The sequence below is a fragment of the Megascapheus bottae genome, chromosome 6 (assembly GCF_031878675.1).
Source record: "Megascapheus bottae isolate mThoBot1 chromosome 6, mThoBot2.hap1, whole genome shotgun sequence".
Classification (NCBI taxonomy): domain Eukaryota; kingdom Metazoa; phylum Chordata; class Mammalia; order Rodentia; family Geomyidae; genus Megascapheus; species Megascapheus bottae.
In genome coordinates, this window is record NC_143514.1 from 68,777,055 (window position 1) to 68,804,829 (window position 27,775).

Below are 27,775 nucleotides of genomic sequence, written 5' to 3' on the forward strand. Positions count from 1 at the left end.
TCAGCCCAAAGCCAGGGGCCTGGAGTTAGCCAAGCGCACCCCAGGGAGGACAAAATTTCAGAGCGAAGCAGGTCGTACTTCCCTTGCTGTTAGACAAATCTTACATCTAAGATTAAAAAAAAAAATCTATTTAGACCCACAAGAGCAGAATAAATAGTCTCAACATGGGGACTGGCTTTCAGACAAGGGGACAAATGGTCTCGCCTGACTTTTTGAGGCAAGGGTGAGACTAGTTTGCACAAATCAGAGCAGCAAAAAGAAAAACATTTTGCTTCTTTGGGCAACAAATTTGCATCTTTCCCATCCCCGAGATGCCTCCTGAAACAGCTTCTTCCTACTCCACCCTTCAGTGTACCTTCCCAGAGCCCTGTTCCATTACTGTACCCCAACCAGGAAGGAAAGGGAGAAGAGACGGGACCCAACAGCCATGCTCACTGGGCAGATTCTGCTTGCTGCCTCTACTCCCGCCTTAATTGTAGGGCTCTTCGTTATAGCCACATAATTCATGCCTCCCTAATTAAGGCTGTCAACAGCCCCATTGTAAAGCTGGAAAATGTACAGCACCTGCTCTCTGGGAACTCTTTGCCAGGGACTGGTTGTGGAGAGTGCCAGGTGTGTAAGGGGGCTTGCCAGAGGGTGCATAGACTGGTTTCTCAATTGTAGTGGTTGGTATTTATACTTCATTGTGGGAGCAGAGATGGCCAAGGCATCCCCAGTAAGAGGTATCCTAAATAAAGGTAGGACAGGACTGGGGTACAGGAAAGTGCGGGGGGGTCTACAGGATGTACAAGATCCCACTTCTCTCCTGAAGATGCTGGGAAAACGGCTTGCAGGAAAGATGAGAAGACTGGAAAGTAGTGTTCAGTTGGCGTTTCTGGCTGGTACTTGCTGCTCTGGGACACCTGAAGCACAGTTGCCAGGCAGACAGCTCATCACAGGCACTAATCCAGCAACTGTGCAGCAGGCAGCCTCGCCTGGCAGGAGGAGGTAAGGGGGAAGACACAGCCTTTACTCTGCCCCCCTCCTCCTGCTGGGCAGCCTTAGCTTTCCCACTACAGAGGGACAGAAAGTTTGCCATGCTAAGGGTTAATGGCCTTGATACTTGCTTAAGTAGCCTCTGAGACTTGAGGTGGGAATCCAGAGTTTGTAATGGTGAAGGCAGGGGTCAGAAGGCAGAACCATTTGGGAGAAATGCTTATTTCTGCTCAGTCCTGATGTGTGAACCTTGGATTAGACTCACCAGGGCCCACAGGCCATTCTGTTACCTTGTAGCCATGCAAGGGGCTAGTTTCACTGGGAACAGAGCCTGGCCCAAGCCCTGCAAGAGGGGGAGAAAAGCTTGTGTGGGCTGAGTCGACAATAGGTAATTGGATTGTAATCACCCGCCTGGCTTCTGTGCACTATTGGGGGCGCTGAGCCTTTCAGTGAGCAATCAGTCCTGCGTGGTGGGTGGGGATAGACCCTCAATAGCAAATCCCAGGTGGAGAGCCAAGGGGAGGAGCAGCAAATGGGCAAATTTTATGTCTCTCCTGCCCATTTCTTCCTTGCCTAAATAACTCTGGCTGCCTACTAGCTATTTACCAGCAGTCCCAAGGTAGAGCCAAATCTTTTGTGAAAGTCTGGTGGGGAAGATGGACTGGAGAAAGTCTGAGCTTTGGGAAAGACATCTTCCCTTCAGTTCTACACACTGAAAGACATACTCATGGAAACAAAGCGCATCCAAGAGCACAGGGGGATGGAGTGGCAGCCAGTTGGGTTGGGGTCCTGTGTTCTCCACATCTGCTGGTTACAAGAGTTGAGCTTAGTGTCCTTGTGGAATACTATCATCTCAATCCTCCCAGGAGCTACTACTGTCCCAGGCAAGTCAAAGGTATCCATATCAGTGCATGTGGCCCTGGGGACTCTCCTGCCAAGCAAGGGGAGCAGAGCAGAATTCATCACCAGGAGGGAGGTGCCTTTCACCAAGAAAGGAAGGGAATGGGGCCCGGAGGTAAAGGGCAGGACAAAGTGGCTGGTGTCCAGCCTCACTCAGGCTGTGTGGTGCCCAGGTGTGCCAGCCAGTCAGCCCTCTTGAGTTCCAAGGCCTGCAGGAAGCCTTGGACTCGCTCCTCCCGTCTGGCTGAGAGTTTGAGCAAGTGTGTCCGTTGGAGCTGGACGTCCCCACTGGCCTGGAGCCCCTCTCGCAGCAGCTGCTCTGCCACTGCAGCCCGGTCCCTCTCCAGCTGGTTCCTCTTCTGCTCCTTGGCATACATGTCTCGGGCCTTCTGCTGGAGAAAAGTGGGGGTGAGGTGGGGGTGGGAAGATTGTTCTTTAAGTGTGGATGAAACGGATGGAGGAGGTGGGGGGGCACACGGTGGACCAAGTGAGATAGCACAGTGGAATTTGTACCCGCTTTAGGAAGTTTTGGGCAGGTATGCCAGGATGGTGCCCATGTTATACAGGTAGGGCAGAAACAGCTATGGCTCTATCTTGGTTTGGTTTGTGTGGAAGCATCTATAGTCCTTAAAATTGTTCTTGGCCTTCCAGTTGGAAGGAAACCAGACACATGTGCGTCTGACTTCTGATTTCCCCACCCAGTGAGCTCTATGGCTTTGGAAAATCCTCTCCTAACCTCATTTCTTCATCTGTAAAGTGGGGGTTGTGCCTACCTTGAAGAGTGGTTTTAAGGATTAGAGATAATATATGCAAAATCCTCTCGAGCATATTAGCAGGTTCTCAGACAGAAACAGCAATTTTATATGCTGTTATTGTCTCCTGTCTGCTACAGGGAAGGTCCTGTTTCTGTGGGCTACTGTTCACTGGGTCACTTCTGCTCTCCCAGGTTACTCTGCGGTGGCACCCTCCCAGGTCCTTAAGCCATGTTGCTGCTTCAGTTCCAGACCTGCCTCTTGCATGGTGACAGCCAATAGACAGTTTTCCTATGAACGTTCTCTTAAGCCACTTACTACATCTGCCTAGAACAGGTGTTATGATCTATAGCCTGCTTTGTCTGCTAGGAAAGAAGCTCTGCCAAAGAGCCCCCAGAACTCCTGAAACCAGACCAACATTGGGTGGCAATATTCCGGAACAGCATTTCTTTGTGTGTGTGACCCAGATAAACCATCAACTCCTAAGTGCAGAGAGGTTGCCTTTTCCTCTCAGGAACCTGGGATTTCCTTGCACAGTGAACCAGCTAATCACAATGACTATCACATGCTTCCAGGGGACGTGGAGGCCGCTTGTGGCCATACTTCACTATTTTCTGCTGTTGCCAATTTATCAGACCTGCTGAGCCTTTGTACCAGAGCTCCTCCTCCCAAACTCATTCCATGAGTGAGTAACCTTGGTGGGGATTTTATTTTATTTTTGAGATAGGGTGCTCCCGTGTTGCCTATGCTGGTCATAAAATTCTAGGCTCAAGAAATCTTCCTGCCTAAATATCCAAATAGCTGGGGCTACTGGCCTGTGCCACAACACCAAGTGGCAACAACATTTTCTTTTTTTTCCCCTAGGATTACAGGCATGAGCCACTGGCCCTTGGTAACAGCGTTTTCTCCCCCCCCCCCTTTTCTTTCTTGCTTTCTCTTTTTGCCAGTCCTGGTCTTGAGCTCAGGGCCTGAGCACTGTCCTTGGACTTTCTCAAAGCTAGAGCTCTACCACTTGAGCCTCAGCATCACTTCCGGCTTTTTTCTATGTATGTGGTACCGAGGAATTGAACCTGGGTCTTCATGCATGCTAGGCAAACACTTTAACCACAAAAAAAAAAAAAACAAAAAAAAACCCCACTTTAACCACTAGGCCAAACTCCCAGCCCAACAGCGTTTTCTTATATAGGATACTTATAGGTTTTTTTTTTGTTGTTTTTTTGTTTTTTTTTGCCAGTCCTGGGCTTGAGCTCAGGGCCTGAGTCCTGTCCTTGGATTTTCTCAAGGCTAGAGCTCTACCACTTGAGCCTCAGCACCACTTCCGGCTTTTTGCTATGTATGTGGTACCGAGGAATCGAACCCGGGTCTTCGTGCATGCCAGGCAAGCACTTTAACCACTAGGCCAAACTCCCAGCCTAGGTTTTCTTAAACTGATGACTTTACCACTTATGACCTCGTATTATGGTACCTGTGTCCAGGACTTGTCTAGTCAATTGGTAAGTTACTTGACTGCCCTGTCTTCATTAAAAAAAAAAAAAAAAAAAAAAAAAAAGCTGGGCATGGTGGCTCTCATGTCTGTAATCCCAGCTACTCAGGAGGGTAAGATCTGAGGATCTTAGTTCAAAGCCAGCCTGGGCACTAAAGTCCATGAGACTCTTATCTCCAATTAATCACTAGAAAACCAGAAATGGTGCTGTGGCTCAATGGGTAGGGTAGTAGCCTTGAACTGAAGAGCTTAGGGACAATGCCAGGCCCAGAGTTTAAGTCCCATGACTGACAAAACAACAAGAACAAAAAGTCAAGGGTAGGGTGGTAGCCTTGAACTGAAGAGCTCAGGGACAGTGCCCAGGCCAAGTTCAAGCCCCATGACCTACAAAAAAAAAAAAAAAAAAAAAGAGTCCTACCTGTGCATAAGTACTTATCTTTTGCCTTACTTGACTCTCAGAATGGAGCTGCAAGGGAGGTATTATTATCTGAGGTTCAGGAGAACATCAGTTAGGTCAATAAGGTCTCTCAAAAAAAAGTCTACTGTATAAGTAAAAGGAAAATTCTAAAGTCTCTTTGTAGGCTCTGGAATGGTCCCAGACATTTGAGAGCCTTTTGCTGCTGTGATGAGGTCACTTGCGCTATGAAGACTACAGGTGGAAGCAGCTGCTGTGAGAGCGCCCAGCTTGGTGGGAAAGATTTCATTTTGGCCTTGGTCAAGAGAATGCTGGATACTATGTAAACGACTTGGGGGTTATGGAGGTGCCCAAGACCCAATCCAGTAAGCCAGGAGCTCACAGAGTGACAAGGACACAGCCATGAATATAGAGTATCATATAGCAAAAGAAAAATATGAAAAAGGGTCATCAAGGAAGCAAGCAAAAAGGCCAAGCAAGCTCAGAGGAGTAAGCAATCATGATTGATAAAGGTTAAGGAACAAGAAGAACTCAGAATTTTTGCTGGCTTTCATAACCAATGGAGAGGATTCAAAGAGAATGTGGAGGAAGAAGAACATTCTTCTGTGAAGAACAGGCATCGCTGCAGGTGTTGGAAGAGCGAGCTCTGGGGTCTAGGAAGTTCCTGTCCAAAAGAGTTCCCCAAGTCTTTTTTTTTTCTTGCCAGTCCTGGGCTTGAACACAGGGCCTGAGCACTATCCTTGGACTTTCCTCAAGGCTAGAGCTCTACCACTTGAGCCACAGCACCACTTCCAGCTTTTTTCTATGTACATGGTACTGAGGAATTGAACCCAGGTTTGATGCCTGCTAGGCAAAGCACTCTATCACTAGGCCCCGCTCCTGGCTCTCAAGCTATTCTTAATCTGCAAAATGGGAATAATAGTACCTATCTCATTAGACTGAGGAGTAATACCATAATAAAGCCTATTGTCTCTGGTAGCCAGAGCTATGTAGGTAAAGTCCTGGCAGAACAGAAAGGATGGAAGCAACCAGCTCAAGAGGGAGGAAATGCAGAGCTGCTTAAAAGTATCTCATAACCTGGTACAGTGGCTCATGCCTGTAGTCCTAGCCACTCAAGAACCAAAGACAAAAAGAATCACAGTAGTTCAAACTCCAGCAGTTACCTGTCCCTCCCCTAAAAAAAGCACTTCATGAAGTTTAGGCTTCTGCCGGGGCCAACCGGCAGCAAACCAGGGTTCGTAGATTGGGGTTCCTGAAATCGGGGGCAAGGACTAGCAAGAAATAGAAGAGAGACAGACACACCGGGTCCGGGATGTCCGCAGTCCAGGTAAAGACTGCCGAGACTGCCGCTTCTTCCCTCCTCCAGACCCAGGGAACCTCCAGGTGTTACATTCATATGGTAATTCTCAGGTCATTTACATAGAATAGGGCCAGAAAACAATAAGACAATAAAGCCATCGTCTGATGCAAGTCAAGGTACAGTTTGATTCCACTCTGGCTCCCAACAGGCTTCCTCCAAATGATATTCCTAATTGAATACCAGCAATAGAGCCAGTAGCCAAGCCAGAGACTAGTTACTATTTGCCAAGAATTAGTGGTTCATGGTGAGAATGGTGGAGAGTCCTGAGGTGTAACTGTTCTAGAGCGGGGTACAGTGGCTCACACCTACAATCCTAGCTACTCAGGAGGCTGAGGTCTGAGGATCATGATTTGAAATCAGCTCAGGTAAGAAAATTCATGACACTTTTTTTCCCCATTTGATGCTGGTCCTAGGGCTTGAACTCAGGGACTAGGCACTGTGCCTGAGATTCTTTTTCTCCCAGGTTCTGAGTTCAAGCCCCAGGATTGGCAAAAAAGAAAAAAGAAAAAGAAAAGAAAGGAGAAAGGAAGGAAGGAGAAAAAGAAACCAAAAGCCAAGAGCAACCTGCTCAAGAAAGAGAAGGAAAAAGAAACCAAAAGTCAAGTGCCACCTGCTCACACAGAGTTAATCAGGAGACTGAGATCAGAGGTTGGCAGTTTTCTCCAGCCTCATCTCTCATCTCTACTCTTAACCTAAACTGTTTAACCTATCAATATACTTCCTCCATTACTTTCTAGCACATCATTCCACATATTCCTCACTGTTTTAATAGAATCAGGAGTGACATTACACATTTGTTTACTTGTATGTGTCCTCAACTAAGAATACAAAATCTTGGGGCCGGGCACAGGGGCTCAGGCTTGTAAGCCTAGCTACTCAGGAGGCTGAGATCCGAGGATCAAGGTTCAAAGCCAGCCTGGGCACTAAAGTCTGTGAGATTCTTATCTCCAATTAACTACCAGAAAACTGAAGTAGGCGCTGTGGCTCAAGGAGTAGGGTGGTAGCCTTAAGCTGAAGAGCTCAGGAACAATGCCCAGGCTCAGATTCAATCCCCATGACTGACCAAAAAAAAAAAAAAAAAAAAAGTCATATATACAGGAAGGCAGAAAACTGGCCAGCTAACTGGTCTCTCCTGTGCTCAACATCCGCTTGGGTCTCAGAGGGACTATTATGGCAAAGAGGAAACCTGCAGTAACTCCTGTGACAACCATGTGTAGGAAACCTAAAATTACTGTAAAAGATTAAGTGAGAGGCCTAGACACAAGAATGTCCCATGCAAAGGAACTTCATGCAGAGCTATTTGCTCTCATTTGATACATAATTCTAACATGCTTGATTAACTGGTTTCTTTGTCTGTAACAGCTGATTTAAAACAGTAAACAGGAAAGGAAGAAACAGGTATACTGTTAAAATTAGCCACTGACCTGGTAGGAAAGGGATGGACACACACACACACCCCAAAAAGAAAAAAAAAAGATAAAACAAGAAATCCTAAAGACAAGTACTTATGACCATCTAACTATAAGGGTAAACGGATCCATGTTCAATATCGTGGCTGTAAAGCAAAGTGTTTAAAGATGATAGTTACAATTATCATGATCATCCTTAAAAGTGATTAATAGGGGCCGGGAGTTTGGCCTAGTGGTAGAGTGCTTGCCTAGCATGCACGAAGACCCAAGTTCGATTCCTCAGCACCACATACAAAGAAAAAAAAAAAGTTGGAAGTGGTGCCGAGGCTCAAGGGTAGAGCTCTAGCCTTGAGAGAAGTCCAAGGACAGTGCGTAGGCCCTGAGTTCAAGCCCCACAACCGGCACACACACACACACACACACACACACACACACAAAAAGTAACAATCATCATTACTAACAAATGCTGGTATATTAGGTCAATAAATCAGGTACAAGCCTCACTTCAAGCTTTCCAATCAAAAAGGAGGAAAAAGCCGGGCAGCGGAGACTCCCGCCTGTAATCCTAGTTACTCAGGAGACTGAGACCTAAGGATAGCGGTTCAAAGTCAGCCCATAAGATTCTTATCCCCAATTCACTACTACAAAACCAGAAATGGTACTGTGGCTCAACTGGTAGAGTGCTAGCCTTGAGCGGGAGAGCTCAGGGACAGTGCCCAGACCCAGAGTTCAAGCCCTATGACCTATGGGGTGCGGGGGTGGTGGTGGTAGTGGTGCTATCTCCGAGCTACTTTTGCTCAAGGCTAGCACTTTTATTTTTGTGAAGTGATTGACTTATGCCAGGAATTCTGGACTTGGAACTTACAAACAGATTTCAGGGATAACATGTACCCACTGAAAGTATTCTATGTAAGTGAGTGACAAATGTACTTCTGTGGAAAGTAGATCTGTGACTAAATATGGCCCATGACTTTTCATGAGATTCTCCCAATGGGCCCTTAAACCAAGGAGACTGAGAAGCCTTGACATACTACTTCATCCTGCCCATTATATCTCCAGACTTAAGCAATATCCACCCCCCAAAAAAAATTATTTCTAAAAATTTGAGCTGTTTTTTTTTTTTTTTTTTTTTTGTCAGTCATGGAGCTTGAACTCTAGGCCTGGGTGCTGTCCCTGAGCTCTTCAACTCAAGGCTATTTTTTTACCACTTGAGCCAGAGTGCCACTTCCTGTTTTCTAGTGGTTAGAGATAAGAGTCTCACAGACTTTCTTGTCTGGGTTGGCTTTGAACCACAATCCTCAGATCTCAGCCTCCAGAGCAGCTAGGATTTCAGGTGTGAGCCACCCGCTCTGCTTTTTCTTGAGCTTTTTTTTGCTTAAGGCTAACGCTCTACCAATTGAAACACAGTACCACTTCTGGATTTTTCTGTGTAAATAGTACAGAAAAATCGAACCCAGGGCCTTATGCATGATGAGGCAAGTCCTTCACCATTAGGCCAAACTCCCGACCCTAAATTATAATTTCAAATAACAAAGAACTACCAGGCCAGTGCTGGTAGTTCATGCCTATAATCCTAGCTACTTAGAAGGCTGAGGTCTAAGGATCATGGCTTAATGCCAGGAGGTAGTCTGAAAAAAGAATAAAATGGAGCTGTAGCTCAAGTGATAGTATATCAGTGTATCAAAAAAAAAAAAATAAAGGCAGCAGAGGTATAACTTTAAAACACAAGCTTAGTTCTGTGGCTGTGGAATAGTTACTTGGTCTCTTTGCTCCTGTTTTGTATCTGAAAAATGAGGATACCAAATCTGCTGGGTTATTAGAAGGCTTCAATAAGGAAAGGTACATGAAATCTTAGTATATTAGCAGCCTCAACCTTATCACTATTATTATTATTACTATTATTACCAGTCCTGGGGCTTGAACTCAGGGCCTGAGCACTGTCCTTGGGCTTTCTCAAGGCTAGAGCTTTACCACTTGAGCCACAGCCCTACTTAGGCCTTTTTCTATGTATATGGTACAAACTGGGTCTTTGTGCATGCCAGGCAAGCACTCTTCCACTAGGCCAAACTCTCGGCCCCAGTTATTATTAACAGTGACAATCAGAGGGAAAACTGTGAGACAATGAGGGAAGGGGTATATTCCTTACCTGATTTAAATAATTATAACCTCTCTGTATAGCACTTTTTTTTTTTTTGCCAGTCCTGGGCTGGAGCTCAGGGCCTGAGCACTGTCCTTGGACTTTCTCAAGGCTCTACCACTTGAGCCTCAGCATCACTTCTGGCTTTTTTCTATGTATGTGGTACCAAGGAATCAAACCTGGGTCTTCGTGCATGCTAGGCAAGCACTCAATTACTAGGCCAAAAAACTCCCGGCCCTGTATATCACCTTTATAATAGCAATACATTAAAAAAAAATAGAGTGCTAATCAGATGAGCGTAAATGGCTCCTAGTGAAATTTTCAAAATTTGGTGATCAAAATTAAAACTTGGGCCTGACGTGGTAGTTCACTCCTAGCTACTCAGGAGGCTGAGATCTGAGGATCAAGGTTCAAAGACAGTCCGAGCACAAAAGGACCTGAGACTCTTTATCTCCAATTAACCTTTAGAAAATGGGAAGTGGGGCTTGGCTCAAGGGTAGGGTGGTAGCCTTGAGCTGAAGAGCTCAGGGACAGGGCCCAGGCCGAGTTCAAGCCCATGACCCACCCAAAAAAAAAAAAAAAAAAAAATCAAAATTGTTGTATAATATGGTTTCATTCAATGTTATTGTTTTTTTTTTTTTTTTTGGCCAGTCCTGGGCTTGGGCTCAGGGCCTGAGCACTGCCCCTGGATTTTCTCAAGGCTAGGGCTCTACCACTTGAGCCACAGCACCACTTCTGGCTTTTTCCTAAGTATGTGATACCGAGGAATCGAACCCAGGTCTTCGTGCATGCTAGGCAAGCACTCTACCACTAAGCCAAACTCCCGGCCCCTCAATGTTATTCTTAACATTTCTAGAAGAGTCTTGGATTGTGCATACACCGTTACTTTTTTTTCTCCTGTCAAACTTATACTGATCTTGACTTGAAATCTGTCTCAGTTTCCTGAGCACCCAAGACTACAGGTGGATAGCACCATGTCAGGCCATATCTTCAAGGACTAATGGACAATCCTTCTAATAAACTATTCTCCTGGGTTCTTTTTTTTTTTTGCTAGTCCTGGGCTTAAACTCAGGGCCTGAGTGCAGTCCTTGGGCTTTCTCAAGGCTTGAGCCACAGCACCATTTCTGGCTTTTTTCTATATATATATGGTTCCAAGGAATAGAACCTGGGTCTTCATGCATGCTAGGCAAGCACTCTACCACTAGGCCAAACTCCCAGCCTCTCTCCTGAGTTCTTAAGACATTGAAACCTTTATTTCTCATTGGTTACACATCCCTAAAATTGTTTCTTCTAGTTATTCACTTATATAAAAGCGGTACTAGGATTTGCCTGAATCAGTACTTGGGAACATTAAATAAGGAACTGCATGTAAAATATTTGCAGTGTATGCTCATTCACAGTAAATGCTCAGCGAGTGGTAGCAATATCATCATCATTATCACCATCACCCCCATGTGCTTGTCAAGAAGTGCTTGACATCCATAGCCAGGTGGCCAATCAGTGCTAACCTTCTCTTCTAATGTATCCAGTCAGGCCAGCCCCAGACTCCTACCTGAAGTGTGTTATGGTTCTTCTGGAACTGTAAGATAGCTTCACAGAGATTCCAAAATGTGTATTCTGGCCACAGAATGGGTTGGAACACTAGACAGGAGTGGGAAGTCTGTGACAGAAAGAGAAAGAAGAGTATGTTTAGTTACATGTGGCTGAGCCACTTTGCTGGCCAGTACTCCCAGGGAGAAGCAAGCTGAGCTGGAAGAAGTCCAGAAAAGAGCTTGCCCAGGCATCCAGGGCTATAGCTCTGCTTTTGACACTAGCTCTGATTCCTTCATGGAGGAGGAAGGGATGCTGTCTGAGGCAGCTAGATCATTTGCTGACAACAAAGTAAAACTAGACAATTTCCCCCCTCCCCCCCTCATTATTTTTTGCCAGTCCTGGGACTTGAACATAGGGCCTGAGCACTGTCCTTGGGCTTTCTTAAGAGTAGAGCTCAACCACTTGAGCCACAATACCACTTTTTTCTATGTATGTGGTACTGAAGAATCGAACCCAGGGCTTCATGCATGTAAGCACTCTACCACTTAGGTCAATTCCTGGCCATAGATTAGATAATTTATACCAATTTTTTTTTTTTGGGGGGGGGGTCATGGGGCTTGAACTATGGGCCTGGGCCCTGTCCTTGAGTTCTTCAGCACAAGGCTACTGCCTATCCCTGAAGCCACAGCTCCACTTCCCATTTTCTAGATATTAATTGGAGACAAGAGTCTTTAGTGCCCAGGATGGCTTTGAACCTTGATCCTCAGATCTCAGACTCTTGAGTGACTAAGATTATAGTTGTGAGCTACTGCACCTGGCTTCTACAAGATTTTTCTGAGCCAAGTTTCAGACTATGAAATAATATTTGTACTGTTATCGGCACTTGGCTCTTAGAGGTCATCTGAGACACAAACTGGTAAAAACCTGCAGTGAACCAGCATTGGTGGCTCACGCCTATAATCCTGTCTACTCAGGAGGCTAAGATCTGGGGATCTTGGTTCAAAGCCAGACCAGGCACAAAAGACTGTGAGACTCTTCCAATTAACCACCAGAAAACTGGAAGTGGTGCTGTGGCTCAAGTGGTAGAACTCTAGCCTTGAGAAAGCCCAAGGACAGTGCCCAGGCCCTGAGTTCAAGCCCCAGGACTGGCAAAATAAATAAATAAAATAAAATAGTCACCTTTTCCTGAGCACTGTTTCTTGGTCCCTTTTTTGGGGGGTCCTTTTAAGATATAAGGTTCCTAGCCAGGTTCGGTGGCCCATACCTGCAATCTTAGCTAGTCAGGAGGATGAGATCTGAGGATCACTGTTCAAAGCCAGCCCCCAGCCCTGACACTAAAGAACATGAGACTCTTATCTCCAATTGATTTCTAAAAAAACAGGAGGTGGGGCTGTGGATCCAGGGGTAGGATGGTAGCCTCGAGCTGAAGAGCTATCTAAGTTGGCCTATTCTGTAAGTCCTCTAGTTGACCAGTATAGTATAGTTATTTATTTGTTTATTTGTCTGTTTCTTTAAGGCCTTGTACATGCTAGGCAGACAGTCAGTTATATTTCTAATCCAGCACTTGTCTCTAAAATCTCAGTGCCCAAAGCAAACTTGAACAGCAGAGTAGGTCACAGAATCATTCGAAACATTATACTTTCTTTAGTATAATCAAAGACGAAAAGCATCTTCAATACCTAATAATTTTTTTTGTCAGTCCTGGGGCTTGAACTCTGGGCCTGGGCACTCTCCCCGAGTTCTTCAGCTCAAAGATAGCACTCTACCACTTGAGCCACAGTGCCATTTTTGGTTTTCTGGTGGTTAATTGGAGATAAGTTTCACGGACTTTGTGCCTGGGCTGTGTAGCCTCCTGTGTAGCTAGGATTACAGGCATGAGCCACTATGTCCAGCTGCAATCTATCTTAGAGAAAACCTTCCCTCAGTTATATGCTATTCAGAGGTCTGGTCAACAGGGGAGGAAAGAATTAAGCAACAACAGCTTAAAATTTGGTCTAAGTGCTTTGCAGTGATTGCCTAGTTGGAAGAACTGAGAAAAGATGCCACAGCAAACTCCTGAGAGTTTGCAGGTAGCTTAGATCCTTAATGGACTAAACTTACATAGAGGCTGACATGTTACCAAAAGTTCAGGACTATGTTCACTATTATTAGAAAGCTTGATTTTTGGATGTCTTGCACTTTGGAAAGCAGGAATTACACAAATTTGCAAAGCCAGGACCCCAGGTATAGCTGGAAATGCTTTTCCACATTTCAGCCTCCTTGCTTCTGTAACCATGAGCTGTTGCATCCGACCCAGTATTCAGCCCAGCACAATCTCAGCTCTGCTTGGGAAGCACTTACCTGCCAGAGCAAGAAGTCACTCAGTCGAACCTCTCCAGAAGTCCGTATCAAGATGTCAGGGTGAGGAGAATGGTTGGTGTAGAGACATTTATCAAGCAAAGACTCAGAGATATCACTAAGGTGAAGAGGAGACAGAGAAACAAGTCTTTTTCTTTTTTTTTTTGCCAGTCCTTGGCTTGAGCTCAGGGCCTGAGCCCTGTCCTTGGACTTTCTCAAGGCTAGAGCTCTACCACTTGAGCCTTAGCACCACTTCTGGCTTTTTTTCTATGTATGTGGTACCAAGGAATCGAACCCGGGTCTTCATGCATGCTAGGCAAGCACTTTAACCACTAGGCCAAACTCCCGGTCCAGAAACAAGTCTTTTTGTAGAACTGTCTTGATTTCACGCATAAGGCTTCCCACTTCTTTACAGACTACCATTAAATATATTATTTGCTATAGGAAAGGCCCTTAATAAAAATTCACTAGTGGGGTGTGGTGGCTCATGCCTATAATCCTAAATACTCAGGAGGCTGAGATCTGAAGATCTAGGTTCAAAGCCAGCCCAGGTACAAAAGAATGTAAAACTCTTATTTCAAATTAACTAGTATAAAATGGGAAGTGAGGCTGTGGTTCAAGGGTAGTTCGGTAGCCTTGAGCTGAATTGCTCAGGGAAAGTGCTGAGGCCCAGAGTGCAAGCCCCATGACCCCCCCCCCCAAAAAAAAATCACTAAATTCATAAATGATCTGATTTCCTAACTCCTACCTTCCTCTTATTCCTCATCCTGGTCCCCTATCCCTCTCTTTCCCTTTTTCTTTTTCTGTGGTGTTGGTGATTGAACCCAGGGCTTCATGCATGCTAAGCAACTACTCTACCACTGGGCTATACCCTAAGCCCCACAAATGATTTTAAAACTTTAAAACTATATAAGGTACATCTATTCTTACTTTTTTGGTGGGGGATGGGGAGCAGTCAGGGCCTGGGCATTGTTCCTGAGGTTCTTTTGCTCAAGGCTAACATTCTTTATAACAAAGTTTAAAAAAAAAAAAAAAAGTGATGGATGAGCTAGGCATCAGCTCAGGCCTATAATCCTAGTTACTCAGGAAGCTGAGATCAAAGGATCCTGTTTCAAAGCCAGCCTGTGTAGAAAAGTCTGTGAGACTTTTATTTACTACTAAAAAACTGGAAGTAGAGCTGTTTCTCAAGTGGTAGAGCTCTAGCCTTAAGAAAGCCCAAGGATAGAGGTCAGGCCCTGAATTCAAGCCCCCAAGCCCCAGGTTGGCAAACAAACAAACAAAAAAACCTCAAGTAATATTCAAGCCCAAAGTTCAAGGCCTAGGACCAGTGTGTACACATATGTATGTATGTATGTACGTATGTATGTACGTACGTACGCACACGCACATACGCGCACGCGCACACACACACACACACACACACACGCGCACACACACACAGGAGTGGTGGATCTGAATAAGAGTAGCTGGATGTTGGTAGCTCATGCCTGAGACTTTTTATTTTTTGTCAGTCCTGGGGCTTGAACTCAGGGCCTGGGCACTTGGGCTTTCTCAAGGCTAGAGCTCTACCACTTCTGGCCTTTTCTATGTATGTGGTACCAAGGAATTGAACTTGGGTCTTCGTGCATGCTAGGAAAGTGTTCTAACCACTAAACCAAACTCCTGCATGTATGTTAGACCTGGGACTTGAACTCAGGGCCTCAGTGATATCCCTGAAGCTTTTATGCACAAGAATATCACTCTACCACTTGAGCCACAGCTCACATGATTTTTGCTGTTTAATTGGAGATAAGAGTTTCATGCCCAGGCTGGTTTGAATCTTGATCCTTAGCTTTCTAAGTAGCTAGATTTAAGGCATATGGTTCAGTGGTAGAGTGTTAGTCTTGAGCAACAAAGCTCAGGGATAGTGCTCAGGCTCTGAGCTCAAGATCTAGAACTAGCGCGCGCACGCACACACACACACAAAATGCTGGACACTGGTGGCTCATGTGTTTAATCACAGCTACTCAGGAGGCTGAGATCTGAGGATCCTGGTTTAAAGCCAGATGGGACATGAAAGTCCGTGAGACTCTTACCTCCAATTAACCACCAGAAAACCAGACGTGGCACTGTGGCTCAAAATGGTAGAGTGCTAACCTTGGGCTAAAGAGCTCAGGGACAGAGCCTAGGCCCAGTGTTCAAGTCCTATGACCGCCAAAAAAAAAGCAGGTAGAGCACTTAATAAGTGCCTAGCACAGAGTAAATGTTAGCAATTACTTCTATTCCTCTTATTTTATAAATAAAGAAAACAGAGGCCTATAGGAGGTCATGAGCTGTTCAAAGTAATTCATTGAAAAAGTTTATTAACTATTCTGCAGGCTCTACTTTATTCCTTCTGTATGTTGAGAATGAGCAAAGGAAGAAGAAGTGGGTGTGGTGGCTCATGCCTGTAATCCTAGCTACTCCAGAGACTGAGATCTGAGGGTTATGGTTCAAAGCCAGCCAGGGCACTAAAGTCTGTGAGACTCTTATCTCCAATTAACTACTAGAAAACTAGATGTGGTGCTATGGCTCAAGGGGTAGGGCAGCAGTCTTGACCTGAAAAGCTCAGGGGCAGTGCCCAGGCCCAAAGTTCAAGCCCCACAACCAACCAAAAAAAAAAAGGAAGAGGAGGTGGGTCTCAGTAATGAGACAATAAAAATCAAACTATTAGGTAGAGCCTAACTGCAAAAATTAACTTTCTGATATAACTGAGGATTTGCCTAAATTTGAATAATAGGCCCTGATGAGCCCAGATGGAGCTGCAAGGCAAGAGGCAGGAGCTAGTGGGCTGAGACACTAGTTCCTGACCTTGCTGATCCTAGCAGCCCACTGGCATGAGAAACCCAGAGAGGCAGGTTATTAAATGAGCCAGGCAAAGAACTTGGGCAGGAGAAAACATGCAGAGCTACAGGCAGAAAGAAAGGTAAGGTACTGTAGTTGGAGGAGAAAGCAAGATCAGAGTTTAAATCATAGGCAAGCAGGGAGATCACAGCTTTGAGTCCAGCTTTACTATTTAGTTAGCTCAAGACCAGCCTATCCAAAAAGCAAAATCCAAAAGAAACAGAGTATGTTCTTTCCTGCTTATTTTTCCCAGTTTAATAAAACAATATCTTACTTTTTTACTTTTTATTTTGTGGGTATTAAAGATGGAAGCATGGGTTTTCCCATGATCCAGGACTGTGCTATATTCCTAATTCTTCCCATTCCCCCCTACCCACAGGGGTATTGAACTTGGAACTCAGGTGCTGAGTGCTAGGAAGGCTCTCTACTACTTGAACATCCTCAGACATACTTTCCATGTGTGTTGATACTTAGGTTTGAATTCAGCCTAGGGGCAGACCCTGAACTTTTGTGCTCAAGGCTAGCACTCTACCACTTGAGCCATAGCTCCACTTGCAAAAATTCTGCCAAAAAGTGGGCTAGGAAGGAGCCAGGAGTTTGGACTGGTGGTAGAGTGCTTGCCTAGCATGCACGAAGACCCAGGTTTGATTCCTTGGTACCACATACATAGGAAAAAAAAGCCAGAAGTGGTGCTGAGGCTCAAGTGATAGAGCTCTAGCCTTGAGAAAGTCCAAGGACAGTACTCAGCCCAGAGCTCAAACCTAGGACTGGCAAAAAAAACCAAACAAACCCTAAAACAAAAAGTGGGTTAGGAGTGCTTGCCTAGTATGCATGAAGACCCAGGTTCGATTCCTCAGTACCACATACATAGAAAAATACTGGAAGTGGTGCTGAGGCTCAAGTGGTAGAGCTCTAGCCTTGAGAAAGTCCAAGGACAGGGCTCAGGCCCTGAGCTCAAGCCCAGGACTGGCAAATTAATTAATTGATTAATTAATTAATTATAATTGCCAAAAAGTAAAGAGGGCATCATTTCTCATTGTTGGGAAGGCCTTGACTCATGCTCTCCTTTGCTATTCTTAGGAGTTCCTTAGTATGTGATAAACTCAGAAAAAAATTAAAGTGGCGATAATGAGGTTGTATGGATATCTCTTAGATCTTGTCATGTATATTCATTTAGGGTCCTGCTAGGACCAAGTACAGAAGATGTATTCACATTTGGCACATGTCTATTTTCCTAGTAGTTACCATGAGAAAAAACCCAGCATACCTGGGGTCCAGCAGCCCCTGCTCTACTCCCCAGGCCATCTCTCTCACAGCATTGGTGACCTCATGACGGGATGTGTATGCAAAGCAGACATTGAGGAAACACCTAAGGAGACAGAGCAGAATGATTTACCAAGATTAGAACCCCTTTCCTAAAAGGACAACTCCACTCTTCTCACCACTCCCCCGGAAATAACTGATTTGTGCTGAAAGGTGAGACTGTGTGATTTCAAAGAGTTCTTAGTATAAACAAGCTATTAGGTTTGTTTTGTTATTTGTTCTGCTGCCAGTTCTGGGACCAAAATTCAGGGCTTGCTGGCAGCCCCTAAACTTTTTCACTCAAGGCTAGTGCTCTACCACTTGAGATGCGGCTCAAGTGGTAGACTGGTGATTAATTGTAGGTATAATTCTCACAGGCTTTCCGACCTAAGCTGACTTTGAATTATAATCCTCAGAGCTCAGACTTTTTTGGGGGGGGTGAAGGGTGGGTAGGGTGTCATGGGGCTTGTACTCTGGGGCTAGGTGCTGTCTCTGAGCCTCCAGATATATAGATATATATTTTTTTTTTGCCAGTCCTGGGCTTGAGCTCAGGGCCTGAGCACTGTCCTTGGGTTTTCTCAAGGCTAGAGCTCTACCACTTGAGCCTCAGCAGCACCACTTCCGGCTTTTTTCTATGTATGTGGTACCAAGGAATCGAACTCGGGTCTTCATGCATGCTAGGCAAGCACCTTAACCACTAGGCCAAACTCCCAGCCCGCCACAAAGGAGGCCAGGAGTTTGGCCTAGAGGTAGAGCTTGCTTAGCAGGTATGAAGCCCGAGGTTTGATTCCTCAGTATCACATACATAGAGAAAGCTGGAAGTGGTGCTGTGGCTCAAGTGGTAGAGTTCTAGCCTTAAGAAAGCCCAAGGACATTTACTAATTACAATAAAAAAAATGCAAAAAAAAAAAAAAAAAGAAAGCCCAAGGACAGTGCTCAGCCCAAGACTGGCCAAAACAAACAAACAAACAAGAAAGGAGTCAAAGACTGAGACAGGTCCTTGAGGGGACATCTGAAAACTTACTTGTTGTAGTTCTTTGTGGCCTGTACAGCTTGTGCAATCAGCTTCTGGAGGTCTAGAGGCAACAAATGCAGATCACCCAGAACCCGGATACATACCCCATGCTTCTGCAGCTTCTCTCTGATTGGGAAAAAGGAGCCAGATTGAGACAGAGCACCTACTGAATTTGCAAGGTCCAGGGGCTTAGGTAAGAACTAAATATCAGCTTCTAACAGAAGTTCATTAGAGTACTGAGGCTCAGACAGGACAGTCTGAGAGGGACTGTGTTAAGATGCAAGTAATAGGCACTGTGTCTGAATTGAGCACTAATTACATCTTCTCAAGTGTCCTTGTTGGCAAGCTGCATTTTACTGTGTGATATGTCTGTCTGTCTGTTCCTCTCTCTCTCTTTTTTTTTTTTTGCCAGTCTAGGGCTTGAGCTCAGGGCCTGAGCACTGTCCTTGGACTTTCTCAAGGCTACAGCTCTACCACTTGAGCCTCAGCATCACTTCCAGCATTTTTCTATGTATGTGGCACCAAGGAATCGAACATAGGCTTTCATGCATGCTAGGCAAGCACTCTACCACTAGGCCAAACTCCGGGCCCTGTCTGTCTCATTTTGACAAGTGAGTAAGTTCCTTTAGAGTAGGATCTATGTAATTGGTTGTATTAGTCATGTTCTGGTATAAGGATGCTAACAACATTGGCTAATGTTAATTATGTTTGCTAATCCATTGATATATTTTATCATCATACAACCTTTGTAGCACACACCAGAATTAGTGCCCATATAGAGATAAGGAATGTGAGGCACAGGGAGGTTAATTTGTTCAGGCAGCAAGTGAATGGACAACCTAAACTTGAATCTGGAGAGTCTTGGTTCAGAGCTTGTCCCCTTAATCCTGGTAGCACTTCTGCACACAGAGTCTGAACTCACTGTTAACCACAAGCTTCCCTCCCCTGGGAATGCTATGCAGAAACTAAGTGCTATGTGATTGAGAAGTGGGAGCTTAATATTGCAGGGTATGGATCTCCTGCAGGTTGTTCTAAAGACTGTTGAGCCAGAACTCATGGCCATATCTAAAGCCTATCAACCCCATTCAACTGTTAACTTTGATATTAGTTTGAAGTTTGTGAGGCAAACTCTAATCACCTAATTTTGAAAACTTGCTGAAGCTATCAAGGACAAATGTACAGTTAGATCAAATTAGACTAAAGGGCTAGGATTAACTAAGTAGCTAAGTGTTTGTCTAGTAAGGACAATGTCTTGAGTTTGATCCCTAGTATTTGAAAAGAAAAGACAACCCCACCCCCAAAATAATAACACAGCTTAAAAAAAAAAAACAACTAAATTACATATATGAATTTGTGTCTATGTCACACACACCCTCAGCTTAATTTTAATTATGTTCTAAAATCTATGTGCCAGTGATTGTATATAGCGATTTCCTTCTTAAACACTTGTTTGTTAAACATGACATTTGAAATAGGATGTAAAAATCAATGTTAATAAATTCTTTACTAAAAAAAAATAAAAACAACAACAACAACAAAAAAACCCCAGAGAAGTTAAGTTAGAGTGATCACCTAGATCTTTTTTCATCTCTAAAACTGGGCTAACATCTTTCTTATAATATGCTGATAATAAGACTGTTTCTTAGGTTAAGGCCTGGTATACAGACAATATTCAAAGAAGGTAAGGGGTCAGGACTGTGGCTTAGTGGTAGAGTGCTTGCCTAGCATGCATGAAGTCCTTGGCTCCATTCCTCAGTACCACATACATAGAAAAAGCCAGAATTGGTACTGTGGCTCAAGGTGTAGAATTGCTAGCCTTGAGCTCAGGGACAGTGTCCAGGTCCTGAGTTCAAGTCCCAAGACCGGCAAAAAAAAAAAAATTAAGGAGGTAAAATTAGCTTGTTGCTGATGGCTCACTCCTGTAATCCTAGTGAGGAAGCTAGGCTCTAAGGATCCCAAATTGAAGCCAGCTCAACGAGACAATTATCTCCAATTAATTATCAAAAGGCTAGAAGCGAATGCATGGCTCAGCTGTTAGAGCACTAGCCTAACAGGGACATGCTAAGGGACAGCATTCTCTGAGTTCAAATCCATGTACTGGCACAAAAATAAAACATTTAACAAAAAAAAAAAAAAGAAAGAAAGAGGAGTATGAAGTGCAGAAGAATAGAAATGCCTAGAATATTGACCCCTTCGTCCATCTGTGCCACAAGCTCAGAGCAACATGGATACTCTTATGAAGTATGCAGCAACATCCATGGTACAGGATTCAACCACCCTAAAAAGACTGAGGGAAGCCTGGCTGTTCTCCTTGCTACCCTGTTTCACAACAAGAACAAAAGTGACAAAAATCGGCTTCCTACAAGGTTCTTTTAGGTCCAGTTCCACCAGAACTCCCAGGCTCTAGTCTCTTATTTTTCTAGCCTCAATAATGCACAGAGCTGAGCATAACAGTTGTAATGATTTTTGAGTGATTCTGGATGTAGACAGTGCCATACTTCAAAACAAACAATCTTTATCAAACTATCTCCTCACCCTTTTCTAGCTTTGCTCTGTAAGTTAAGTCTAAATATATAAAAGCTGAGGATAATACTGGCATTTCTCCCACTGGGGTCTTATGCATCATCCCAAATGTAAGACACTGTGCAAGAGGTATACAGGAACTTGGTAGGAAACTCAGCACAGCAGAAAAGGACGCCTCATGTTTACTTTCACTCATCTGGCCACAATTAAGGGAGTTATATCATTCTGGGTTAGTCTTTCAAAGCAGAAAAAGCATGTTTGTACAGAGAAAGTATGAAGTGACTGCCAGATTGATTCAAAATCCTGGTTTGTTTTGCATGAGGTTGCCTGTACATGTTCTTAAGTTCTGTGAAATATCCCTCAAATAAATGTCATCTTAGGAAAAAAAAAAGACAAAGCAGAATTCTGATTCTTGCCACTAGGGTAGATCTAAAATTAAGAGGATTTAGAGTCCTCCCTCCCTCTTTTTTATTTTTTATTTTTTTGCTGGTCTGGGGCTTGAACTCGGGCCTAGGCACTGTTCTTGGGCTTTCCCAAGGCTAGCTCATTTGAGCCAAAGCACCACTTCAGGCTTTTTCTGAATGTATGTGGTACTGTGGAATCAAACCCAGGGCTTTATTAATGCAAGGCAAGCATGCTACCACTAGGCCACGCTTCAGGCCCCTTAGAGTCTCTTAAATAAGCCTCATATAACAGAACTGTGAGGGCTAAGGAAAGGCTGGAGGGGTGAAAACACATCCTCCCCTCAGACAAAACCTTACTGTTCTTCCATCAACCTGCTGAACTTCTGCCGGGCTAGATCCAGTAGGCCATCAACCTCATTCTTAGAACGCTTGAAGTTCTCAATGCTGAATGCATAGACTGTCACTTCTAGGATGCCCAAGTTTAAACACCAGCGTAGAGTCTAAGAAGGGAAAAAAAACAAACAGTTGGAATACTCATACACTGTGAAGACAAGATTTTTATTTATTTATTTATTTGTTGGTTGATTGGTTGGTTGTGGTGGTGAGGCTTGTACTCTGGGCCTGGGCACTATCCCTAAACTCTTCAGCTCAAGGCTACTGCCCTATCCTTGAGTCACAGTGCCACTTCTCATTTTCTAGTGGTTAATTGGAGAGAAGAGCCTCATGGACTTTAGTGCCTAGGCTGGCTTTGAACCATAATCCTCAGATCTCAGCCTCCAGAATAGCTAGGATTACAGAAGTGTGCCATCGCATCCAGCTGAAAGAGACTTCTCCCCTGACCAAAGTTGCAGAGGGGCCTTTTGTGGGACTTGAACTCAGGACCTGGTGCTATCTCTGAGCTCTTTTACTCAAGGCTAGTATTTTTAGCCACAGCTCCACTACCAATTTTCTGGAGTTAACTGGAGATAAGACTATTCCTACCTGGGTTGGCTTTGAACCTTGATTCAGATCTCAGCCTGCTGAGTAGCTAGGATTATGGCCGTAAGCCACTAGTACCATGCTGTCTGTGGAATTTTATTTCCAATTAACCATCCAAAAGTCAGAAGTGGAAGCTGTGGCTTAAAAGATAAGAGTGCTAGCTTTGATTGGAAAAAAGCTCAAGGACAGTATGCAGGCCTTGAGTTCTAGACCCAGGAATAGCATAGAAAAAGAAAGAGGGGCCAGGAGTTTGGCTTAGTGATAGAGTGCTTGCCTAGCATACATGAAAACCTGGGTTTATTCCTTGGTACCATATACACAGAAAAAGCTGGAAGTGGTGCTGTGGCTCAAGTGGTAGAGCTCTAGCTTTGAGAAAGCCCAAGGAAAGCTCAGGCCCTGAGTTCAAACCCTAGGACTGGCAAAAAAAAAAAAAAAGAAAACAAAGAAGGAAAGGAAAGGAAAAGAACAAACTTGTGGGTGAGAGGTAAAAACTGGGGAAAAGCAAGGGAACAGTAACACTGCCGAAATAGAAATGTGCTGGCCAGATGATAGTTGTTCATGCATGTATATCTAGCTACTCAGGAGGCTAAGATCTCAGGATCATGGTTCAAAGTTAGCTGGGGTAGGAAGGTGCATGAGACCTTTACCTCCAATTAATCACATGAAAACTGGAAGCTGAGTGGTATATCCAAGTGGTAGAGCAGCTGGAAGCGGCAGCTGACACCTGTAATCCTAGCTACTTAGGAGGCTGAGATTTGAGGATCACGGTTCAAAGCCAACTGCGGGCACTAAAGTCCATGAGACTCATCTCCAATTAGCCACCAGAAAACTGGAAGTAGTGCTGTGGCTCAAGAGGAAGGACAATAACCTTGAGCTAAGGAGCTCAGGAACCGAGTTCAAGCCCCACAACTGACAGGGAAGGAAGGAAGGAAGGAAGGAAGGAAAGAAGGAAGGAAGGAGAAAGAAAGAAAGAAAGGTCTTCGTGCACCATCTAAGCACCCTCCTGATGGAATGACTCAAGATGTCTCGTGTGGGGCTGGAGACACAGCTCAGTGCAGAGTAATTGCCTAGCAAGCGTGAGACGTTGAGTTTGATTTCCAACATCACCAAAAAGAAAAACTAGAGAAAAAAGGCCAAACAAAAATACCCAGAAGTGACCAGCTAAACTTGAGCTGTGGCTCAAGGGGTAGGGCGGTAGCCTTGGGGCTAAAGAGCTTAGGAACAGACCCAGAGTTCAAGTCCCACGACCGGGGTTGGGGGGAGTGGTAGAGCAGTAGCACTGAGCAAAAGAGCTCAGAGAGCACCCAGGCCCCATGAAACAAACAAACAAAAACAAGTGAAAAATGTGATCTTAATAAAAGCAACTAAACAGATGCCTCTGTAACTTACCTGAAAGGCTTCATGTTCTAGAGTTCAGAATAGAAAACAGATAAGCAGAAATACCACCTTTTCAGAAACTGAGCCAGGTGCCGGTGGCCCACACCTGTAATCCAAGCTACTCAGGAAGCTGAGATCTGAGGATCATGGTTCAACGCCAGCCCAGGCAGGTAAAGTCCATGAGACTCTCTTGATCTCCAACTAACCAACTGAAAACTGGAAGGGGCGTAAGAGGTAGATTGCTAGCCTTGAGCTGAAATGCTCAGGGACAGTGCCTAGGAGGCTAAAAATCTGAGGCTCATGATTCAAAGCCAGAAGAGGAAAGAAATTTTACAACTGAACTAAGAATTAAGAATCACAGTGTTGAGCTGGGTGCCAGTAGATCAAACCTGTAATCATAGCCAGCCCAGGCAGAAAAGTCCCCATGAGACTTTTCTCCAATTAATCACCAGAAAACCAAAAGTGGTGCTGTGGCTCAACTTGTAGAGCAGTAGCCTTGAGCTAAAGAGTTCAGGGATAGGGGCTGGGAGTTTGGCCTAGTGGTAGAGTGCTTGCCTAGCATGCATGAAGACCCTAGTTCGATTCCTCGGTACCACATACATAGAAAATATACCAGAAGTGGTGCTATGGCTCAAGTGGTAGAACTCTAGCCTTGAGAAAACCCAAGGACAGTGCTCAGGCCCTGAGCCCAAGCCCAGGACTGGCAAAAAAAAGAGTTCAGGGACAGTGCCCAGGCCCAGAATTCAAGCCCTACACGGAAAAAAAGATGAAATTAAAATAAAGAAAAAATGTTACTGCCCTGGCCACAAAGGCTTATTCTCATGCCAGGAAGCTGGAACCAAGGGACTGGAGGCATGACTTAGTTGGTTGAGTGCCAGCCAATGAGCAAAACCATCAGGTGCAAAGTTCTATAGTGCCATTGTCGGTTTTCTGGTGGTTAATTGGAGATACAAGTCTCATGGACTTTAGTGCCCGGGCTAGCTTTGAACTGCGATCCTCAGATCTCAGCCTCCTGAGTGGCTAGGATTACAGGTGTGAGCCACTGAGACTGGCTCCTGAGCTTCTTTTGCTCAAGGCTAGCACTCTACCATTTTAGCCACAGCGACACTTCCAGCTTTAATTATGTGGACTCTGAACCCAGGGCTTCTTGCCTTCTAGGAAAGCAGTGTACCATTAAGCCACATTACCAGCTGACCACTGGTATTTTTTTTTTTTTTAAATAAAACAAAACCCTCTCAAACCTCAGGAAACTCAGAAGCTCATGTTCTAGTTTTATTCTATTTCTCATGGGCTATTCATTTTAGGTTCCACCACTCACACCCACCTCAGCCAACTTGTTGAAGCCCTGTGAATGGCCCTCCTGCCTTTCCACCTGGCATTTCTTGGCATAGCGACGGTTTCCATCCATTATGAATGCAATGTGCTTGGGCATTGGGCCGGCCTGTATAAAAGGAAACAAATGAAAAATTGATCTCATATTCTCTGGAAAGCCAGATTGAAGAAGCTGACAGATCTGAACATAATAGCATTAGGCCTTAGTTTCTCTGTGGTAGCTACACAGAAACTGAGGCCTCCCAGGTGCCAGTGGCTCATTCCTGTAATCCTACCTACTCAGGAGGCTGGCCGTAGTTCAAAGCCAGATCATGCTCCATGTGAGACTCATCTCCAATTAGCAACCAGAAAAGTGGAAGTGGTGCTGTGGCTCAAGGGGTAGGGCAGCAGGCGCAGTGGCTCACACCTGTAATCCTAGCAATCAGGAGATTGAGATCTAAGGATAGAGGTTAAAAGCCAGACTGGAACTAAAGACTTAAATACCATGAGACTCTTATCTCCAACTAATTTCTAGAAAAGGGGAAGTGGGGCTGTGGTTCAAGGGGTAGAGTGGTAGTCTTGAGTTCATGAGCTCTGGGGCAATGCCCAGGGGTAGGGTCATAGCCTTGAGCTAGAGAGCTCTAGGACAGCAACCAGGCCAAGTTCAAGCCCCAAGACCCACAAAACAAAAAACATGGGGCCGGGAGTTTGGCCTAGTGGTAGTGTGCTTGCCTAGCATACACGAAGAACCAGATTCGATTCCTCGGTACCACATACATAGAAAACACTGGAAGTGGTGCTGAGCCTCAAGTGGTAGAGCTCTAGCCTTGAGAAAGTCCAAGGACAGTGCTCAGGCCCTGAGCTCAAGCCCAGGACTGGCAAAAAAAAAAAAAAAAAAAAAAAAAAAAAAAAGTTTATTTATTCCATCTAAACCCAGAAGACAATACTAACAATGGATCAAGAGCTCCAGGAAAACAAATTTCTTTCTTTCCTTCTTTCTTTTTTTTTTTTGTCAGTGATGGGTTTTGAACTCAGGGCCTGGCACTGTCCTTGTGCTTTATCTCAAGATTAGCACTGTACCACTTGAGCTACAGTACTACCCCTGGCTTTTATTGTGTATGTAATTATGACGAATTGAACCCAGGACTTCATGCATGCTAGGCAAGCATTCTACCACTAGGCCACGCTTCCAGGGCCCCAAATTTCTTTTTTCTATATAGAAAAACAAGCTATGGCTGGGCATGATGTCTCACGCCTGTAATTCTAGCTACTCAGGAGGCTGAGATCTGAGGATCGAGGTTCAAAGCCATTCGGAGCACTAAAATCCATGAGACTTGTATCTCCAATTAACCAGCAGAAAATGGACAGTGGTGCTGGGGCTCAAGGGATAGGGCAGTAGCCTTGAGCTGAAGAGCTCAGGGACATTGCCAAGGCCTAGAGTTCAAGCCACATGAACAACCAAAAAAAAAAAAAAAAAAGAAGAAAGGAAAAAGGAAGAAAAACCACACTATGGGAAGTGGCGCTGGGGCTCAAGTGGTAGAGGTTTAGCACTGAGCTAAAGAGCTTAAGGACAGTGCCCAGACCCTTAGTTCAAGTCCCATGACCAACAGAAAAAAAAAAAAGAAAGGAAAACAAGCTATGCTGCCAAATAATATTGGGAGATCCTGGTTTTCCTGAAAATGCTACTGGAAAAATAACATTACCAGGCTGGGAATGTGGCTTAGTGGTACAGTGCTTGCCTAGCTTGCAGGAAGCCCTGGGTTCAGATTCCTCACTACCACATAAACAGAAAAGGCCAGAAGTGCTGCCATAGTTCAAGTGATAGAGGGCTAGCTTTGACCAAAAGAAGCTCAGGGACAGTGCCCAAGACCTGAGTTCAAGTTCTAGAACTGACATAAAATAACAGTACCAGAAATAGAGATGTCAAAACTACATTGCAATTTTAAGTCTCTGGATATGTTGGTGAAACCTCCCTTAACTTCAAAGATTGCTTAATTTAAATAGGCTCTGATGAAAGGCTAGCTTGTGTTCTGATCCACGACTTACCTTTATGATATTGGCACAGAACCGCTCCCAAAGTGACAGCTCTCCTTCTTTGATCCATGACATAGTCCTTGCCAAGTCAAAAGACTACCTAGAACAAGACAACAATGAGGTAGACCCGAGAGACAGACAGACAGAAACTAACAGACCGTAAGTCATCAGCACTTGGAAACAGCAATAATTAACTTCAGGGAATCACCATGGCTGTGGCAAGCTGACAGCATTATCATCCAAAACCAATGGTCTAACCTTTCACGACCCAGAGCTGTATATGCCAAATGGGGCCTCTGCTTGGTCCATCTGCCTCCCGTTCTGGTGAGCCTTCCTCGTTATCTGCACTTTTTCTAAGTATCCGAGCGGCTTCCTGGCACATAACGGTGCCTACATTTTCATCTTTCCCCACTTCTCCCCCCGCCCCCCACTTCGCCAAGCCATTTCCCACTTGGCGCTCCCGGTCACTAAGCCTTCCGCTGCCACACCCTTTGCCTCAGACCTCAGCCGTCTTACGACAATCCATCCTCTTAGTTGTACCTTCCAGTCTGCCGCGGATGTCTCCTCGCTTTCGTCTCCGCACCACAGACCCTCCACTGCCAATTACCCTCCCTCCGTGCCTACAGGGCGCCAGCACTTCCTCACGACGTGGCGCTGAAAGAACACGT

The 27,775-nt window shown here is 44.9% G+C and overlaps 1 protein-coding gene across 3 annotated transcripts; it reads right to left on the minus strand.

Annotated features, from left to right (window-relative positions):
* Positions 1-116: 116 nt before the first annotated feature.
* Dhdds (dehydrodolichyl diphosphate synthase subunit) lies at positions 117-27,752 on the minus strand. Of its 3 annotated transcripts, none has more exons than XM_090335502.1 (9): positions 27,648-27,752; positions 27,120-27,207; positions 25,087-25,203; positions 21,780-21,907; positions 18,490-18,606; positions 17,431-17,532; positions 13,305-13,419; positions 10,984-11,091; positions 117-2,267 (listed from the first exon to the last, which is right to left on the minus strand). In XM_090335502.1, the coding sequence occupies exons 2-9, from the start codon at positions 27,180-27,182 to the stop codon at positions 2,025-2,027; spliced, it is 993 nt and encodes a 330-aa protein (XP_090191628.1). In that variant the 5' UTR covers positions 27,183-27,207; positions 27,648-27,752; the 3' UTR covers positions 117-2,024. The 3 variants fall into 3 exon arrangements, with proteins under 3 accessions (XP_090191628.1, XP_090191627.1, XP_090191626.1); XM_090335501.1 differs by having other exon boundaries at positions 117-2,264; positions 21,765-21,907; XM_090335500.1 differs by having other exon boundaries at positions 21,765-21,907.
* Between the last annotated feature and the right edge of the window lie 23 nt (positions 27,753-27,775).